This window comes from Triticum urartu, chromosome 2A, assembly GCF_056163025.1.
Source record: "Triticum urartu cultivar PI428250 chromosome 2A, HENAU_Tu73, whole genome shotgun sequence".
Lineage (NCBI taxonomy): Eukaryota > Viridiplantae > Streptophyta > Magnoliopsida > Poales > Poaceae > Triticum > Triticum urartu.
The window spans coordinates 746,496,714-746,513,340 of NC_141874.1; the positions used below are offsets into that span (position 1 = coordinate 746,496,714).

The following is a 16,627-nucleotide window of genomic DNA, read 5'->3' on the forward strand; positions in this document are numbered from 1 at the left end:
CTACCAGTTCAGGAACGGAGGGAGTATTTCAGGAAAGCTTACATAAAGTATGGGAGCTGGTGTTATTTTTCAGAAGCACTCAATTTGGATGGTTTGAACCTTGGAGGGCAAACGTTGAAGGTCACTGAATGTGATGGGGGCAGTAAATTCTGGGATGGCCATATCACTCCTAATGGGCCTGGTACAGGTAGAAGTAGCATCACTTAATCTGAAGTTTCCGTTATGCCCAAATTGGTAGTAGAGTTAAAGGACACACTCTATCTCTAACTAGCAAACAAATACTCCCTCAGTAAACTAATATTATATAAGAGTGTTTAGAATATTAAAGCAGTGATCTAAACGCTCTTATATTAGTTTACAGAGGGAGTACTAATTGTCTAAAAAAAAGCAAACAAATACTACTGTTATGCATTGAGTTTGAGTAGTACTAATGTACTATATCTTTATAATTGATAAATACATTATTCATCCCATTCTTCTCTTGCAGGCAAGAGAAAAGTTTTTGAAGAATGAACGGTTGGTGGTTGAATAATTGAAAGCTGCGTAAACTTACCTGAAGTTGTGTGCAACATGTATCACAATGTCACAAATATCCGTATTCAACATGTATATATTATTCCTGTCAAGGTCTGAACAATAAACATGCAATTGTCAGATTGAAAACAGAAAAGGAACATATACTCATCATGTGCGTGTCATGCATGTTTATAAGTTAAAAAAAAAATCCACGGCGTTCCTTCAAGTATAGATGTAGTAGACGAGAGGACGGACTACGAGTAGTATAGGAATTTGAATCCTACTCCTGCTTAATCTAGACAGCTGCGGGAACTACTTTTAGCCTATATATATGCACGTTACGAGCCTCTCCGGCAATCAATCCAACAACCAAGCAATCCGCTCAACCTCTCTCGCGAGAAACTCAGTTAAGATGGACCCATCTCGCAATGTTGACTTGCTGGTTCTCGTGAGCTTCGGACCCAGGCCCCTCAACCGTGGTCTCGTCATCGCGGCGAACGACGACGACTCTGTCGATGTCTGACACTTCCAAGGTCCTCCTCCACGGCACCGTCGTGTACAAGAACGCCGGCGACCTCACGCTAGTGGACAGGAGCCGCCTGCGCCCTGGCCAGGTACCACCATGGTAGGGTCAAGCGTCCGACGATGATGACCAGCTTGGCGTCACCACCGTGCTCGACCTCGGCAAGCTCAACGGCCGCCCTACGAAATGGCCTGCAAAAATACAACAGAGGGTGTTCTAATTACAGGGAGGCTAAACTATAGAGCAGCTCCGCAGTCAAGCAAATTTCATAATAACTGGAGATTTTCCACTGAGGTAAATTGATGAGAGAGAAACAGATTACCTGGAGAACTTGTCTTCTTTTTTTTCAATGTTTTGATATAGCTTACCACTCTTGTCAAGTGGTGAACTTGTCTTCTTGACAGAAGTCTTTCTGACAAATCATAGTATATACAGCCAGCCAAATAGGTTGATTGATTACTTAAAGGACCCTGCAAAATCAAACAATACATAATGCATCAAAAAACAAAAAGACAATGCATACTGCATTACTGCAATGCAAGTAACAACGCTTACTTCAGAAACCAGAGATGATGCAACTTCATGAATCTCATCAACACTAGCATTAAAACCAAACTGATTTCCAAAGGAGTGTTCACATGATTGAGAAAAGAAATCAACAGGCCACAACCGCTGAAGAAACATAGTAAGAGAAGGATAATCTTCTTTGAAACAGTTTCTCCAAAATATCGTACTGTGGCAATAAACACCAAGATGCTGTGCCACATAAGAAACAAATTTCTGGTCCATTGGGAGATAACAGCATGCATGATTAAGGCACCCGTTGATAAATAACATGGACAATAACTTTTCTACGGGTAACTTTTCTTGCTTCCATATCAGTATGATAAGCTTGCACAGCTCAAAGCAGCCCTGATATAAAGTAAAAGCACATAATTATCTTGCTAAAAGCCAGCAGTTGCATCTTATTGAACCTAATAGTTTTTAGTATAGCCTTACCTTCATCGCCAGAAAATCAACGAGAGAACAAAGAAGTGGTACAAGAGCTTCTAATGGTTGTTGAAAGATCACACCTGGAGAACAATGATGCAAAGTACCCATCTTTGGTCTCGATTTCCTTCTCGCGTGCGCCCCCGAGTCGCTCCCGTGGGCAACTCTGGGCGGCTTCCTAGCGCCGCCGCCCCAGCCCCTCGCCTCGGCCTCTCCTCCCTCGCCGCCGGCGGCGGCGTCACCGGCCAAAGGCCGCGTGGTGCAGGCGGTGGCGGGGCGTCTCCTCCCGCGCGCAGGTGACCGGCGTCGCGTGCCGCCTCCTCCTGCACGTCGGCGTCGGGCGGCGGTTCTCCTCTGCTCCGGCTCCCTCCCCCTCTCCGGCGTCGTGGTGGTCCGCAGGAGTGCCCCCCTCTCCTCCCTCCCCCTCCAGCGGCGGCTTGTGGAGATCCGAGGAGGCGGGTTGCTCTGGTGGCGGATCTAGGTGGCTCTGCCCAGATCTGGTTGGTGTTGGGGGTTGGTGGCGGCGGGGACGGCTGGCGGCCCTGCTAAGGTGGTGGTGCTGCTGCTGGTGGATGTGCTTCTCCGATGGGGTGGTGGGGCTTCCGGTGGTGTTGGCTAGGGCGTGGATGCGCATGCTCTGTGGTGGTGGCTGGCGCTCCAGCGTGTGGCATCGGTGGTGCGTGCCCGGCTGCTCCGACGCTTGGAGCTTGCCTGACGACGCGGGTGGGCAGCGGCCGGGCGTGGCCGTTGCTCTGGCCGTGGGCGGCGGCGCGGGAGGTCCGGCGTTGGTGGTAGCCTCTCGGTGTCGTGGCGGCTTCATGGTGGCTCGGCGGCTTTGACTGCGGCGACGGCCGGCTTCTCCAGCGTCGTCTCGTCCGCGTTCGGACCGTCTTGACCTTCACCCCATCTCCTCATCGTCCGGGCACTACTTCCATTGAAGGGCTGTACCTCTCCCAGCCGCGGTCCATCACTCGTCTCGTGTCTGGTGCGGCAGGACCGAGCTCATCTCGCGCACAGTGCAGCAGGACCGAACTCGTCTCGCGCATGGTGCAGCAGGACTGACCTCGTCCCCCTCACGGTGCTGCAGGATCGAGTTCGTCTCGCGCTCGGGGCTGCAGGACGGGCTGATGGATGCCAGTTCTGGCCGGCCTATCGGGTCTCGACGATGGGGGTCGCCCACGGGTGCGAAAGGTGGGACCTTTCCGCTCGTCTCTTTGGTTGGGGTAGCGGCGGGTCTCGGGTGAGATGGTGTTAAGGTCTTGGATGTCGGGGCGGCGGCCCTGGTGGTGGTAGCGCGGTGCTCTTGGGCAGAGCCCGTTGCTTGGTGCTGCCCGCTCGCCATGGCCGTGTGGGCGGCGTGGTAGCCAGGGTGTGGCGTTCGGTGGTGGTGAGTGTTGACCGAGGTGAAAACCTGTTCTATCTTCGGACGGACCGGCGGTGGCGAAGATCGTTCCCTTCTTGAAGGCATCGTCGCGGCTCTCATTGCCCATCATGCAGCCCCAGGGGAAACTCTGATCCTTGGATCGGGCGGTGGCGGCGCGCCGATGTCGTACCCTTCCTGAAGGCGCCGTCTTGGAGCCCATGGATCGTCATATTTAGCTTCATCTCTTCGTGGTGGTAGTGCTAGGGCTGGTGTTGCTGCGCTTAGCGCCTTTGTATCCTGCCTTGGGTGTGTGCGTGTGTAGTGGTGGCGTGCGTTTGTATTGGGTGCTTGTTGATCGGTGCTTTATATATAAAGCGGGGCGAAAGCCTTTTCGATAAAGTACCCATCTTTGACCACAACTGAATAACACTCCTAGCATCATCAAGGATTACCTATTCAAAAAAACAAAGAACCATAAGCAAACAAAGCAAAGGCATGGTGTAGCTAATATACAAGGGACTGTACAAGCAATTGAGATGGGCACAATGTGCATGATTGGCACAATTAGCTACTCTCTCCGTCCCATAATGTAAAACGTTTTTCGACAAAGCAAAGGCATGATGTAGTGTCAAAAAACGTCTTATGTCAAAATACGTCTTACATTATGGAACGGATGAAGTAATGTACAAGCAGTTACCTTGCCACCATGACTGGCTTCGTGGGCACAATGTGCCTGCAGGCAGTATGCAATAGCCAATTCATGGATCACAATTGCATTGCCTCGAGACTAATCCGGTAAGATGCCTCACTGGTTTGATGTAAGAAAATTAATCTTAGATATCCCTTGTTGTATCGAACATATAAAGGCTGCTAGGCTACCCGCCTTTCTACCGCACCTGCTCTCGCTAAGCCTATTGGACCGTTGGATGTATTTACTGTCGACCGATTTTGGCTGCTGGCAGCTGGTCAATCGTTGCTTCGTATTGCACGTCTTGACTGGTGGCAAGAGTCGATGGCTGGTGGGGCTTTTTAAGTGTCGATGGCTGGTGGCGCCTTCTCCTCCTCCGCCCCACCCTTTCATCGGGCTCGCTCAGCTGCCGGTCGACCGTGATGGAGGCGATGGCGAGGTTGAATGGTGGCGTCTGGCCCCAGATCGGGCGCAGGTTAGGTGAGGCCGGTGGTGGGGTGAAGGAGCGGGGGAGGCCTGCGACGATGACATGAAGTAGCGGGCTGTCGTAGTGGAGTGGAGCTGCAGGGAAGAGGAAGGAGGCTGGCCAAGGAGCAGACCGGCCCTCATGGAGGCGGTGCTGCCGGCCATCGTTCTCAATCTGAGCTTGCCTTCCCATCGCTTCTGTGTTTGGTTTTCCAGCCACTTCCCCTATGACCTGGTAAGATGAATTGGTAATCTTCTGCCAGCCGAAGAATATTTTTATCCAGTCTTTACATGTGTTTCCTGGCTGAAACTCTCCAAGCTATGGCAGTACATACATCTGCCCACCTGCATATGTGCTGGTAGTCTGATTGCATCACTGTGGAGGTTGTAGGCCACCATAGCCCATAGGTGCATGGTGTGCATTTATTTTCTTCTCCTCTTGCATATGTACTTATGTCCTTATATTTTTCACTAGCAGAAATTAATACAGACGGGGCACTCATTGCCGATGGTGTCCTCCCGCTGCCGGCAGTGTCCTCCCGGTGGCGGGGTTCTGGCAGGATCCTCAGAAAATTCTCTTGCAGGTGGTCTGTTTTAAATTGCTTAATTACTGAAGTCCCAATACATTCATTGCTTAATTTTGGTATGACTTATATAAATGCACTCTATTGAGTGTAATACCATTGACAACAGGAACAAAAGCAAGATGTTCTCTCACGAAAGACGAAACATCAGAGTTTCTTGCTGTTTGCATAAGCACGGAGAGTTGTTCTCTTGCAGTACCTATTTTATCTCTCTAAGCTGCAATGCTAAGACCATTAGGTCTATCCCAATTCATGTACTACAATTTAAGAAATTTGTTTTCCAAAGAAGAGTTACAGTTGAAACTAAATGCAGAAGAAAGAGAAAGGACCATGAAATTCTTCGCCTACAATATGATAAGTAATATGTTGTGTGATGACATACCATGCATTTTATATTAACTATTCATACTCTACATTTATTTATTGAATTTATTATTATTCCCATTGATTTTGTAGTGGTTAGCTTTGTTTTATTATTGTAGATACGGGGCGGCGCACTTTGTTCTCATTCTAGCTGCTCAGCTTGCCACATTTGTGCCTCCTTTGTGGCTGTTGATCATCAGGACGTCGCGCCTCCGCTTCCGCTGCCGACCTTCGTTTTCTATGCGCTGCAATTGGCTCTGCTTCCACCTCCACTTCAGGGAGGATGTCTAGAGGTTGCAACACAAGGTTATCCTCCTCACTGTTAGCTGTGGCCCACCCTATTACTCCCACCCCAGTTTTTCTTGCTCCCCTGCTTTGCTGGCTATTTTATGGTTGCTTCTGCGTGGTGATGGCTGTAGGTTGCAGGCCACCTGAACAGATGGTTGCTATCTCCTTATTTTATTCCTGGTAGGAACAAATTACTTAGCTTGGGTTTATTGCCTTGTTTGCATGTTTATTTTGCTGTAGCTGACGGAACATGATGGCCTTCCCACGAGACGTAGTTCTGAATTTTCTCACAGTTTTGTAAATAGTATGTTCCCAGCAGATGGATATGCTTACATATTGATGCTCATCGATGCCATGTCTGACTCCAGGTGCATGCTAGAGAGAAACTTAGATCTGTAATCAAGCTGTGGAATAGTATTGTAAGTGAAACTTCTAAAAGCACTAGGACGGCGGGCATCTTCGAACTAAACTCATTTTATACCATTAGTTGTAGGCTCGTAGCTGATGATGATTAGAACCTATCATAGTAGAAAAACAAAATGCCTTTCACTTGCAGATAAGTTCATATAATAGACTCAGGGGCAAAGTAGACATTACACATCTCATAAGCCCGAAAGAAGGGGAATATCAGTTTTTGTGAGCTTCTCCCTACCGAAAGCTTTACTTCTCCATAAGCAAAATACCAAAAGAAGGGGGCCTAAGTATCACAGGCTCACAGTAAGGTATTCATGTGGTGCAAGTCTAACAGGTTTACATTATGAACAAGGGCACTCTGTTTCTCAATAGAGAAATGTAAATCATAGGTGGAAAATAATAACAATGTTTACTAAGACAGATTTACAAAGTTAAGCTACTGACAAGCCGTGTCACTATGAATCACACATTTGCATCTCCAAAACAAGGAATCGCACTAAAAAGGACAGCCTGGTGCATGAAGCTCCCGCTTGCGCAGGGTCCGGGGAACGGGTCCGACCACTTTGAGCTTTTGTATGCAACCTTTTCTTACATTTCCGCAAAAGGCTGTTTTCATGACTTGAACCCGTGACCTCATGGTCGCAAGGCAACAACTTTATTGCTGCGCCAAGGCTTCCCTTCCAAAACAAGGAATCACACTAAAAAGGGCAGCCCGGTGCACGTAGCTCCCGCTTGCGTGGGGTCCAAAAAAGGATCTGACCACTTTGGTTCTTTTGTATGCAGCCTTTCCTGCATTTCTCAAGAGGCTGTTTCTAGGACTTGAACCCATGACCTAATGGTCACAAGGCAACAGCTTTACCGCTGCGCCAAAACAAGGAATCACACTAATGGTATAAAGTTTGATAGGATTATGAACTATACTTCTAGTTTAATGTTCATGTGATTTTGTCAAGTCACCATATTTACTGCTAAACTTGATTTGCGATTGGTACTGTGATGGATTATCATAATACAGTTTTCCCAACCCGTTTTTGTTCATTTTAGTGTTTGTTTAACCCGCCTTTGTCTACTTGTGTGTCTAATTCTCCACAGCATTAAATAATCACAGCACGGAACAGTTCAGCAATCGCAAACTGAGCCTTAGTGCAGATTAATGTGCTTCTGAATTATGTGAAAGACAACATGTTTTATCTGCGTGGAACTGCTCGGTCATAGGGAAGTGGAGCTCTATATGGTTTAAGCAACCAAAAATGCAAATACCTTGCACGGAATTTACTATACTTGACGGACATGAACAGTTTCTTGAGCACAATTTGATAATCCAGTATAAATTAAGGAATAAATGTGGTGTCCAAAGAAGTGTAAACCATAGCTAGGAAACAATGTTTAGCAAGATAGATTTACAAAGTCCAACTATTAATAAGCCTTATTCGACTTTTAATCACACACATCTCCAAAGCAATGAGTCCCACTAATAATTTGAATTTTGAAAATTTAGGAACCATCTTCTAGCTTCACATTCATACATGAGGAAAATAGTAGCAAAGTTTACGAAGATAGATTTAAAAATTTGAGCTACCGATAAGCCCTATTCACTTTGAATCACACCTGTGCATCTCCAAAACAAGGAATCACACTAAAAAGTGCAGCCCGGTGCATATAGCTCCGGCTTGCACAGGGTTCGGGGAAGGGTCCGACCACTTTGGTTCTTTTGTATGCAGCCTTTCCCTACATGGTCAAACCCATGACCTCATGGTCAAAGGCAACAACTTTGCCACTGCGCCAAGGCTCCCCTTTGGAAAAAAAAGATCACACTACTAGTATAAATTTTGATAAGATTATGAACTATACTTCCAGCTTCTTGTTCATGCGATTTTTCAAGCCACCACTTTTACTGCTAAACTTGAGTTGTGATTGGTACTGCGGTGGATTATCATGATACCGTTTTCCCAATCCGCTTTTGTTTATTTTAGTATTTGTTTGACCCGCATTTGACTTTTGGTGTGTCTAATTTTCCACAGAATTAATAAGCACAGCACGAAACAGTTGAGCAACCACAAACTGAGCCTTAGAGCAGATTAATGTGCTTCTGAATTATGTGAAAGACAACACGTTGTATCTGCGTGAAATTGCTCAGTCACAGGGAAGTGGAACTATATATGCTCTAAGCAAACAAAAGTGTTAATACCTTGCACGGAATTTACTATACTTGATGCAGATGAACAGTTTCTTGAGCACGATTTGATAACCCAGTATAAATGAAAGAATAAATGTGGAGCCCAAAGAAGTGTAAACCATAGCTAGGAAACAATGTTTAGCAAGATGGATTTACAAAGTCCAACTATCGATAAGCCGTATTCGACTTTTAATCACACACATCTCCAAAGCAACAAGTCCCACTAATAATTCGAATTTTGAAAATTTAGGAACCATTTTCCAGCTTCACATTCATTCATATGGCATAGTCGAGTAACCCCAACTTTTGCTGCTAAACTTGATGCAGTTTAATTAATGTTCTTGTGAATTTGAGAGAAATGCAACATGTTCCAGTGGGATTTACCTTGACATGTGAAACAGCAGTCTTCAACACACCAAACAAAGATGTATGCTCCTTCCCCAACTCAAATCTACAAAAGAACAGATCTTGTGTGCAACCTTCAACCAGAATAAACGAGTGATTGACAAAAAACTACCACTTTAGGGGTTCGCGTCTCACAGAACTACCACTTTTTTAAAAGTGACCGAAAACTACCAAAAAAACATAAAAACGTGACTAAAAACTACCAGGTTGACTGAATGATGGTTTAGACCGTTTTAACCGTGATTCTGACGTGAGTGGCCCACGTGCCAGGCTGGCGGCCCGCCTAACGGCTAACGGCACGCGCGCGGGGCCGTTAGAGCCGCTCGTCGGTCGCACCTGGTCGAGACCAGGTCATAACCTGGCTGACCGGGCCGCTCATCCCCACCAGCTCTCTCACTCTCCCCCGAGCTCACTCAACTCCTCTCTGCTCTCCTCTGCTTCTGTTTCTTCTTCTCGCACTCCGGCGACGCCGCGACCATGTTGTCGTGGCCGAACAGCAACGAGACGTCGGACGACGATGACGAGTACATGAGCGAGTTCAGCAGCATGCAGATGGAGTACTTTGTAAGTCATCTCAGTCTATCCTCTCCCTCTCCTGTCTGTTCTGTTCTAGGGTTAGGGTAGGGTTAGGGTTTGAAGATATTTGAGATTTTTCCATTTAAGTTGATATATGTGAGTTGTTCTTGATACAGATATGCTTTTGCTTTTGCAGCAAACTCCTGACACTGTGATAGACCCTAGTTTCTGTGGGCTTGTGACTGAATCTGACAGAAGGTGCATCCTGCACAGGCAGAGGGCAGGCAAGTTTGTGGCATTTGAAGGCACTGACACTGGCAGGAGATTCATAGGATGTGCTACTGAGGTAATGGACCAAGTTGTTGTGGATTTGATTAGTTTGAATTTCTGCTGTGTAGTGGAAACAGAGTGTTTAGTTGCTGTTATTCTGAATTTTCCTTAAGTCTGAAAACATTGGTATGTCTGAATACTTTACTTGTACTAAAGAGCACTGGAAACATGTCTGAATACTGTACTTGTAGTATAGAACTAACTAGCTAGTGTAGCTTATATCATTATTGTTTATGATTTGTTATTCTGAATTTGCTTGTTCACTGTAAAATTAAATTGATTTTTGGGATGGTGTGAACTATGGTGTTCTGGAGTGGGTAGATGCCCCCTGGCCTGTAATTCTGCAAAGGTGCTTAAGCAAGCTCTGGGATATGTATCATGAGCAGAACCTTGGTAGAGCCCAGGATAATGAGGCTCATGGGATAGAGGTTGCAAAACTGCAGAAGGAGCTTGATTCTCTGGCCAATCAGTATAGCCAGCTGGTGGATGATGTGTCCAAGTTGTTTGATTATCAGGATGGAATCAAATCTCATGACATGGATTGCACAAGCCAGGCAATCAATGAACTGAAGGAGAAGAAGAAGCAACTTGAGGAGCAGGCAAAGATTGAGCTTCAAATGGAGAAGCTTAAGCTCAAGAAAGAACAAAGGTGCATCCTTCAGAGTCAAGTTGATATAATCCAAAACACAAGGAAGGCCATGAAGGAGCTAGAGGTGGAGAAAGATCTCTTTAAAGAAGAGAAGAAGAAGCTGGAGAATGTCATTGCTGAGCTCCTTAAGGTTGGTCATGGGTGCAAGGAAAAGCTGGACAAGATAAAGGAAGTTGTGATGGAGGAGTGAAGTGGCAGCTCTCTGGATGTAAGTATATATGAGGCCTATATATATAATTGGCCTAGGAATGACCAGTCTGATGCAAATATGCCCTGATCTACTTATGAAATACCTTTGAACTACCTAAGAACTGTAATGGGTTCAAATCATTTTGGTTGGTGTGGGGGTGGTGTTTGCCCTGATCTGTACTGCCCAAATATTATCCTGATGCTGAGAACTGGTGCTAAGTTAAGTTAAGAACTAAATTATCTAAGTCTGGTGTAGTTTATTTGTGTGTGTTGTATCATAAGTTCTTGCTGAGATCTGTTTACTTCATAAATTGCTTCATCACAGGTTCAGACAAATTCAGAGAAGTTTGGAAGACATCTAGTCTCCCATAGATAGCATTTAGTCTTACATAGATAGGACATGGACACTGAAATTGTTCAAAGACACTTAAACTGACAGAACTGAATCTCACTGAGATTGCAAACACCCTGATAAACTGACAGAACTAAACTGACATAACTGAATCTCACATAGATCTGGCGATAACTGAATCTGAAACTTACCGTTTCAGATTGTTAGGCCCCTGCCCTGCTATGCGACCTGACCGTCGCACCTCTTGCTTGACTTGAGTGGTAGGTGGCAGCTCTGGCACCTCCTCTTCGTCTCCATCGATGACGATGATGGGAGGAGGACGTCGGCGAGCCAGCAGTGCTGGTGGGGCGATGATCTGCAGGTCCTCGTCGGCGTTGCCCATAGTAGTTGGAGTTGCAGCTTGTGCTGGAGGGATATAGCGGTGGGCTGCCCACCGTTCCCTCTGCCCAGCATCGCCGGAGTCTGCCTCCTTCATTGCCCACAGCAACATGTCGATGGGCATGATACCCTTACCTGGGGTTACATAGCGCTGGTCCATGCGCTGCTTCTCCTCAGTCGTCGCCTTCTTCCTCACCTCTTCTGATGCATCCACAAGCCCTTGTGCGCTGCTGTATCTCATGGAAATCTTCATGTAGTTGAGGAAGAGGTCTTCGTCGCTGCGAGCCGACCCAAAAAGCATGGCAACCCAGCCCTTGCCGGTGGGGAAGGGGTTTAGCCATGGGTCTGGCGTAGAGGAAGAACCAGCCATGGATGTAGGTGCAGTGAGGTTTTCGAGAGAGAGTTAGAGTGAGCAGAGATAGAGTGAGCTGTTGGGCTACTTAAATGTTGGAGTGGAGGAAGTGCGGTGGAGTGTGACAGTGGGGAAGTGGTAGATTGAGTGATGAGAAATGGTGGTAGTTGTGTTGCAATTAAAGTCTTTGTTGAAACCCAGCAACTTGGAACTTGTGTGCTCAAACAGTGGAGTAGTTGATGGTCAAACAGTGGAGTATTTCAAAAATTAGAGTGACCAAAAAATCACATTTCAGCAAAGCCCAAGTATAGAAACATTCAGATAAATGCAGATAGGTGGATTCAGGCATAAGTTCAGATGGATACATTTCTTAGAAAATAGAGAAAAGTATACTTTTCGTCCCTCAACTCTTGGTGAAGTCTAGATTTGGTCCCTCAACTTCAAAACCGGACAACTTGCACCCCCAACTACCGAAACCGGACAAGGTTCGTCCCTGGACTCGGTTTTGACCGGTTTTTGGTGTTGACTCACCCCGGTTTTGACCGGTGCTCATTCATATTCCCGTAATTTTTTTATATCTGTGAACTTTTTGAAATTCACATACACTTTTCAACTCCGCGTAGTTTTTTCAAGGTCGCGTATTTAAAAAAAATAAACATACCTTTTTTCAAATCAGCGAACTATTCTGAAATTCGCGTACTTTTTTCAAATCCATGATTTTTTAACATTTACGTACTTTTTCCAAATCCCCGTATTTTTCCAAGTTTGTGTAATTTTATCAAATCCAAGTATTTTTCAAAGCCATGAATTGTTTCTGAAATTCGCATACTTATTTCAAATCCACATGCTTTCCAAAGTCTGCATTTTTTTTCAAATCCGTGTTGCTTTTATAATCCATGAACTTTGTATGAAATTCACGTACTTGTTTCAAGTTGAAATAATTTTTGAAATCCACATATTTTTCCGCAAAAGAAGTCCATATCCGCGTACTTTTTTCAAGTTCGCATAAAATTTTCAAATCCATGAACTCTTTCAGAAAAAATGTACTTGAATATGAAAGGTGCATCAATTTTAAAAAATTAGATGAACTTAAAATATAAATGAACTTTAAAAAATATGCATATTTGAAAAAGTACATGAACTTGGAAAAAATTACACCGATTTAAAAAAAGTACACACATTTTAAAAAGGTTCACGTATTTAAAAAAAAAGTAACCGAATTTGAAAACAGTACGTGGACTTGGAAAAGGTAGGCAAATTTGAGTCGGAACGGTCAAAACCAGGGTGGGACAGCACCAAAACCGATCAAAACCGTGACCAGGGATGAATCTTGTCCGGTTTGAGAAGTTAAGGGTGCAAGTTGTCCGGTTTTGGAGTTGAGGGACCAAATCTAGACTCCGCCAAGAATTGAGGGATGAAAAGTATACTTTTCTCTAGAAAATAAGCATAGTCTTTATCATAGATTTTCCAACAACCCAAACATAGATAGTTCAGAAAATAAGCATAGTCTTTAACATGAGTACTCTCTTTAACATAGATTCAGGCAGCCACATTGCATCGTCTTCATCACGGTTGGTGCATCTCCTGAACTGCATCCTTCACTGCAATCATAAAGTTCAGAAAGTTCAGAAGAAGACAAGATTCAAAGCAAGACTAAGAACAAGATTCAGGGCAATATTGAGCACAAGACAAGCAGATTCAGAAACACCACAATTTAGTCAGAAACTACCGCGTAGAACTAACCCCAATCCTGTCTTCCTTCTGCTGCAGCCAGGATCTGAGTCCATCTCTTCCTTGTTGCTTGGAATCGATGGAAAGAAGCCCTGTCTCTGGCCCACCAGATGATTAGTTCATCTGTGATGTTGGTTCCTTCTGGGAACACCTCCTTGAACTGCTTCACGTCATTCTGGTTGCGTTCCGCCATAATCATGGCAGCAATCCTCTGGCGTCGCTCATGTGCCTGTGCTCGACGGTTGGCCCTCCTTTCAGCCCTCCTTTCAGCCCTAGCAACCTCGTCTTGTTCATCAATTACCTCTCCTAACTATGGATCCATCAGTGGCGGCTAGGTTTTGGTTAAGGGGAATGAGGCGCAGGGATACAGTGGTTTCTGGTGGCCTCTCTTATGTACACAGTGTGGCAGGCTTGGTGGGTTAGTTAGGTCCAACACGGAAGCCCACCATCAGGCCCACGGTACACCACAAATTTGATACAAGTACAGTGAGGTTCGGTCAGGTTCACCCAAATTCAGACATACTCATGCAGAAAAGTACAGACAGGTTCAAAACAAAGAGAAACAGGTTCTAAACTAATTCAAACAGGTTCAAAGAGAGAAGTTCTACCTTTTTATAGTGTCAGTTACCACTGGCATAGAAATAACCCCTCAATCTGCTGCTTGCAAACCTCTTCCTTTTGTTACCAGCCAAAACCTCTGAAGTTGCAGCAACAGATCTTGGTGCATTGAATTCCTTGCCTCTCCCTCCACCTGTAGGCCTACCCCTTTTTGCAGTAGGAGCTGGTGCTCTTGCACTAGGGGCTGGAGCTCTTGGAGTTTGTATTGGAGCAGATGGAGCAGGTGCATAGACTGCCCTGTTTTCCTACATTAAAGGTCCAACTTAACTTAGATTAGACTATGTAAAAGGAAACATTGCTCTGATGCTTGATAATTACATGGTGTTTGTTTTTCCTCATTTGCAGTTTAGGCCTAAGAGTCTTATTGCAACTTGTATACTTGTGTCCTTCCAACCCACAATTTCCATAGGTAATTGTTCCCATCCTACTGGTGTCTCTTGGGGCAGGAACTTCAAACTCTCCTTTCCTCCTTGCAGTCTGTTTTATGCCTGCCTTTTCTTTGAACATAGGAGGTTCAATGTCTGGAGTGTTTGTGTGAGGCCAGAAATCTGGACCAGGAACAGGGCATATAATTTCTTTGTATGTCTCCAAATAAAGTGGCTTCTTGAAAAAGTCATTGACATAGTCCTCAGGATGCAGCTTTTGCTTTGTCAGTACAGATATGCCATGACTGCAAGGTACACCAGTCACGTTCCATCTCTTGCAGTCACATGTATACCCTTCCATGTCCACACAATACTGTTTTTCTTTGCTAGTAACTTGCCAAATTGTTGGACCTGCTCTGTCAGCCTGACAATACTTGGCATACTGCTTGTTCTCTTCTAAAATTCTGAGTAGGTTGGTGTGATTGTCCACCTGCTAATCTGTAACTTCTCCCTAATTTGTTGCCTCTTGATCATTTGCTTGGTCCTAATCCCTTCAAACATTGTCCTTATTGGTTTGGCCCTAACATCCAATATCATCTTGTTGAAGACTTCACTTAGATTGTTCACAACTAAATCTATTTTGCAAGTATGATCCATAGCAAACCTAGCCCAAGTAGAGACCTCCATTTTTTTGAGCCATTTCCAAGCATCCTCAGACTATGCTTTCAGCTCTGCCGTGCCTAGTTCATGCCCATGTTTAGTGTAGGAGTAGCTAGCCTTGTCAATACACTTCTTTAGTTCCTGGCCTCTAAATCCAGCAGATTGAAAATTTGCATATATATGCCTAAGGCAATACCTTTGAGGTGAATCAGGGAATACCTCATTTATTGCCTTAAGCAAGCCCTGCACATTCACAAATTATTAATGCAATTGAAAAAAGTAATAACATAAATTGCTCAATGAAATTCTTCCTAACCTTTTGCCTGTCAGACATGATAGTGTATGTTCCAAATTTGTTGCCACTGCCAATGCAACATCTCAATTGAGTTAAAAACCAATTCCAACTTTCACCATCTTCCTTGTCAACCACACCAAAAGCTATAGGATACATATTGTTGTTTCCATCCCTTCCTGTGGCTGCAAGAATTTGTTGTCCAGTGGTTAACTTGATGAAGCATCCATCAAGACCTATAAATGGCCTGCAACCATTAAGGAAACCTTCCTTTGAAGCTGCTAAACAATAGAACATATACTTGAATCTAGGAGTAGGTGCTGGGTTCTCTGGATCTTCAAATGTTGTTACTATACACCTGCTACCTGGGTTTGTGTCAAGAACTGCTTGAAGATAATCCCTGAGCCTCAAGTACTGCTGCTTGTGGTCACCTTGAACTACATCAACAGCCTTCCTCCTTGCCCTATATGCCACACTTCTTGATACATCCACTGAAAACTTAGTCTTGGTCTTCTTAATTAATGCATCCATAGGAGATCTAATGTCTTCTCTCATTGCTGCCTCCACTGATCTTGACATCCACTTAGTAGTAACCTTTGTGGACTCTGCACATGCTCCACAAGTGTGCAACATATCACACTTCTTGATGCAGAATGTTTTTTCATGAGCTAACTTAGAGGCACATATATAAAAATCACATCCCTGGGTGGCTCTCTCTGAGCACCAAACAATAATCCTATTTGGGGCATTTCTGTGGTATTGAAAATTTCTCAAAGTCCTAATGTGAAAATCCCTAAGTGCATCTCTGAACTCATACACAGTGGTGAAGCACAAGCCCTTACAAAACTGTTCTACTGGTCCTTGAAGTTTGTGATCATACTATATCCTGTCTTTCAACTTCTTATTCCTTCTCTTCCTACCACTTGGTAGTTTATAGGATCCTTCAGGCTCATCTTCTTCATCACTGATGCCATAGTCACCAGGGAAACATTTTTCATCTACTTCAGGGAACCAATCTGCTTTCTCCATTTTCTCAATCTCATGGTGGGATCTACTAGTTGGACCAGGTTTTCTCACTACCTTCAGTTTCTGTACCACTGCTGTATCTTGTTTTGCAGCTTCATCTTCAGAGGAATACTCTGACTGAAAATCCACATTGTTCCCATCTGAACCTGAATTTGCAGCTTCATCATTAGAAACAAATTCAGACACATCAGTATCACCTTCAAAATGGTTAAGGTCAGCCTCTCTCTGCACCATGCTTTTCTTCAGCTCTTCCTTTCTGTCCATGCTTATATCCACCACCTTAGTGCAACTTTGTTGAGTGTTAATGCAATGTTCAGCAAAATAACTATCTCTGTTCTTATCTGCATTACATTCCTCAAGAGCTCCCACTACTCTTATGTTCAGAAACTTTTCA

General features: G+C 44.7%; 3 protein-coding genes across 3 annotated transcripts; 1 reads left to right on the plus strand and 2 right to left on the minus strand.

Annotated features, from left to right (window-relative positions):
* Positions 1-723: 723 nt before the first annotated feature.
* Positions 724-4,738, minus strand: LOC147987630 (uncharacterized). The gene is made up of 5 exons (XM_087542455.1): positions 4,466-4,738; positions 4,090-4,125; positions 2,113-2,571; positions 1,362-1,951; positions 724-1,230 (listed from the first exon to the last, which is right to left on the minus strand). The coding sequence occupies exons 1-4, from the start codon at positions 4,736-4,738 to the stop codon at positions 1,496-1,498; spliced, it is 1,224 nt and encodes a 407-aa protein (XP_087398581.1). The 3' UTR covers positions 724-1,230; positions 1,362-1,495.
* Positions 4,739-9,239: 4,501 nt separating this feature from the next.
* Positions 9,240-10,460, plus strand: LOC147987631 (uncharacterized). Its single transcript, XM_087540385.1, has 3 exons — positions 9,240-9,339; positions 9,488-9,636; positions 9,908-10,460. The coding sequence occupies exons 1-3, from the start codon at positions 9,253-9,255 to the stop codon at positions 10,458-10,460; spliced, it is 789 nt and encodes a 262-aa protein (XP_087396511.1). The 5' UTR covers positions 9,240-9,252.
* Positions 10,461-13,892: 3,432 nt separating this feature from the next.
* Positions 13,893-15,840, minus strand: LOC147987632 (uncharacterized). Its single transcript, XM_087542456.1, has 3 exons — positions 15,232-15,840; positions 15,135-15,158; positions 13,893-14,135 (listed from the first exon to the last, which is right to left on the minus strand). The coding sequence occupies exons 1-3, from the start codon at positions 15,838-15,840 to the stop codon at positions 13,893-13,895; spliced, it is 876 nt and encodes a 291-aa protein (XP_087398582.1).
* Between the last annotated feature and the right edge of the window lie 787 nt (positions 15,841-16,627).